General features: G+C 51.1%; 1 protein-coding gene across 1 annotated transcript in view; it reads right to left on the bottom strand.

Moving 5' to 3' along the window:
• The window catches only part of P2RX5 (purinergic receptor P2X, ligand-gated ion channel, 5), a 10,010-nt gene extending 8,661 nt beyond the window's left edge, over positions 1–1,349 (bottom strand). Inside the window, exon 1 of the mRNA XM_010009082.1 lies at positions 1,186–1,349. Within this exon, the coding sequence (XP_010007384.1) occupies positions 1,186–1,322 (137 nt within the window). The 5' untranslated portion in view covers positions 1,323–1,349. The remainder of the gene's footprint in view (positions 1–1,185) is intronic.
• Positions 1,350–3,373: the final 2,024 nt, after the last annotated feature.

Consider the following 3,373-nt stretch of genomic DNA (forward strand, 5'->3'; position numbering starts at 1 on the left):
TTCAGCAGTGCATGGGGGAAGAAATGGCAGCTACATGCCAGTAATGATCCTCAAGGGCTTCATGATCATAACCCCCAAGCCACCTGAACAGGTGGAGGACATAACCAAGCAGTCAGACATCAGATCAACCCAAACCACCTCTGCCATGACCCCCAGCCACAGAGGAGTCCCTGCAGGCACCAGCAGTGACTGAGCCCAAGGCTTGCAAGGGACAAAAAGCCTGTATGGCCCAGGCAGTCTGAACACTCAGTCACTGGTCATACTGTGTCCCCCTTGGACAGAGAGGATGTGTCCTCAGCAACATTATCTGCAGGATTCCTCCTTTAGCAGCTACTACATGCCTGAGTGCTGAGACTCCATCTCTGCCCTGCTAACTGAAGCAGGCTCTGGAACTCTACACCTTTCTATAAATAAACCCAGCATGTAAAAATGACTCTGCTATATTTAATCAGTGAAAACACGAGGTGTGAGAAGGGTGAAGGGGCTCCAAAGCACAGACAGTGAGGGTAAAGACTTCTGAGTCACATTCTGCAAAGCCTCAGAAACTCAGGAAGCAATGGCATGGGCATCACACAGGCTGGATAATTCCAGGTCTGACTCTGGAAGCTGCAGGGAGTATCACTGTTTGTTATATATCAGTATGATCAGATTCTTGCAGAACTAGGCCTTTTCTGAGAGGTGCTCTAGCTATCTCCATGCCAACTCTCCCTGCTCTGAAATAAATCCAAGGCAGCTGACATTCACACTGCCTCAGCCTCCACAGTCCTGGCTGCTGTGATCTTCTCCAGCAAAGAAATTTGCCACTTTGTGCTTGATTCCCTCCCATGTAGACCTGAGCATGTCATGGCTCAGCAACCACGGCCATAAATGCTGTTGTTTCTGATGAGTCAGGTGTTCAGGTTTGGGACCATCCCCACGAACACAGAAATAAAGCTGTGAACAATGCAGCACAAAGCAAAAGAGCCACTTGATCTGTTTTTAACTCTACATTCACCTGAGAGGTAGAGCTGCATCTACTGATCCCCAGCAGGTGAAAAATCAGATCTAAGTCTATCAGATACTGCAAAACTCCAGATATTACAACATGTATGAACAAGCACAACTATCTGCATCAAAACCCCAGGCAGAGCACCCTGCACAGCCCCCCCCAGGGCAGCAGCCTGAGCCACGCAGGGTGATCCTTACCCCACCAGGTACGCCAGGATGGAGAGCTGCACCACTCGGTAGAGAATCCCCACCTTCTTGTTCTTGGCGATCACGTACTTCTCTGTTTTATAATCAAACAGGGAGAGAAATAAACCTTTCCAAGCCACCTGCCCCATGCTCCCGGCTGGCTGCGGCCGGAGGAGGCAGCAGCGCATCATCCACGCGTGCTCTGCGTGGAAACCCGACACAGCAACCCCAGGAGCACAGCCCGGTCTCCTCCCTCCTGTCAGCTGCTCCTCAGCAGCAGCGCTGGGCTCGGGAACCGGCAGCTGCACTGACACCAGATCCTTCCTTAGCTGCTCTGCAGTTCATTCACCCCCTGGGGAAGCCCCAGTTGTGCTCGCACGTTTCATTCTTTCCCCCCTAGTCACAAAGTGCTGGTAGTGAAACACGTCGCAGCATGAAGCCCCAGCACAGCACCCGGGCTGGCAGAGTCACTGCTCACTATCACAGCTTTTCCTCAGCCTCCCCACGATGGCAAAAGCACCTGGTTACATTTTTAGTTTCTCACGAGCAATGAGAACTTTGGGTCCTCACCAGCCACCCAGATCACCTGCCTGGTTCCTGCACCTTCCCACCCCAAAATCCCAACAGCTTCAGTGTCCTGGTTTGAGCTAACAAATCAGTTCTGCACGTGGTGAAGGGACCAGTCACCACCACCTGGAATCACAGAATGGTTAGAGTTGGAAGAGACCTTAAAGATCACAGAGTTCCAACCCCCCTGCATGGGCATCTCATGAAAATGCAGTGAGGGCTGAGATAAGCACAGGCAGGTAGAGAACAGAGTCTGGTTAAATACCAAAGGGAGAGGGATAGTTTAACCCTGAGTTCAGAGGCAGCAGTGCCAGAGGTGCCTCCCAGCCTAACACAAAACAACTATTACTTAAACCAAGAAGGGTGGACACTGTCCTCTAGCTAAGGAGGGTACAGGACAAGCTCTCAGGTGGAAGATGAAGTGAGCCAGGACCTTGCAGCAGCCTGGCTAGAAGACCTAAGGTACCTCACCAACAGAAGATCCAGCACCAAGCTGGGATCTGATCCAGTGTGTGCCCCTTCCAGGGGATCCTGTCCCTGGGCACTGAGAGATGTTTCCCAGGGGGGTTCTTCTGGGCTGGGACTGAATCAATTACAGAGAGTCTGTCAGAGACATGAGGTGGTGTGTCAGGCATGAAATGCAGGATTTACAGCATTCAGGCATGAGTACCCAATTAGCCCAGGGGCTTTGTCAGGACCAGGGAGGCTCCCGACATTACACAGCATGTAACCACCACACAGGAACACAGGTCAAGGGGGTGGGTCAGAGTCCAGAGGCAGGGCAGCATCAGCTCCAGCACACCCTGCTCTCCCCTGTGCAATTCTCTTCCCAGGAAGAATTATTCCCAAGCCCTCAGGGTTTCTGAAAATTTCATCCTTCATCTTCCTTACCTTCCATACCAAATTTAAATGAATGTGTGACAAGGTTGCTCCAAATCATGAGAACCACAAACAGAGCAATAATGAACAAAACCCTACCCTTAAAAGATCTCATTTTTTATCTCATGCATCACCAACCCCTAGAGTTTCCTTTTGAAAAGCAAAGGAAATCTCCAGCAACTGCAAAACTAGAGCAGAAACATGCCTGTGACCTCCTTTTAACCCAGCAGCTGCTGTCCTTCCCCAGCTCCAGCCCCACAGTGGGTGATGGCTTCTGCATGAGGCCACAAGTGAGTGAGAGAAAGGTAGGCTGACCTTTCTCAGCCTACTCAAACTGACCCAGCTCTAGGAACCAGAGCTGCATGGAGACAGGAGCATCCTAAAGGATGCAATACCTGATCTTCTGCCCAGTCTGCTCCTACATGACACATTTTGCAAGCACAAGCTGCTGGGTGAAAGCTGAGCATCATTTCTGACCATGGGTGTGGTCCCAGAAAAACAGCATCTGCTTGTCCTGGTCCTGCTGTAACTGCTCCAGGGACCAGATTAACTAGTGAGTATATCCCATGCCCCAGGACTGCCTCCTCCATTGCTCCTGCTGCACTAAGGACACCCAAGTTCAGGGGCAAATGAGGTATCAGTAGAGACAAGTCACTCCTTGGTAGTGCCTAAAGACCTCCTCAGTTTCCTCATCTGTCTGGGTGACTTGCACAGGCTAAAATCAGACCAAGACACCTGCTAACCAGTTCAGCAG

This window comes from Chaetura pelagica, unplaced genomic scaffold (genome assembly GCF_000747805.2).
Source record: "Chaetura pelagica isolate M959 unplaced genomic scaffold, ChaPel_1.0 scaffold72, whole genome shotgun sequence".
NCBI classification, from domain to species: Eukaryota; Metazoa; Chordata; class Aves; order Apodiformes; family Apodidae; genus Chaetura; species Chaetura pelagica.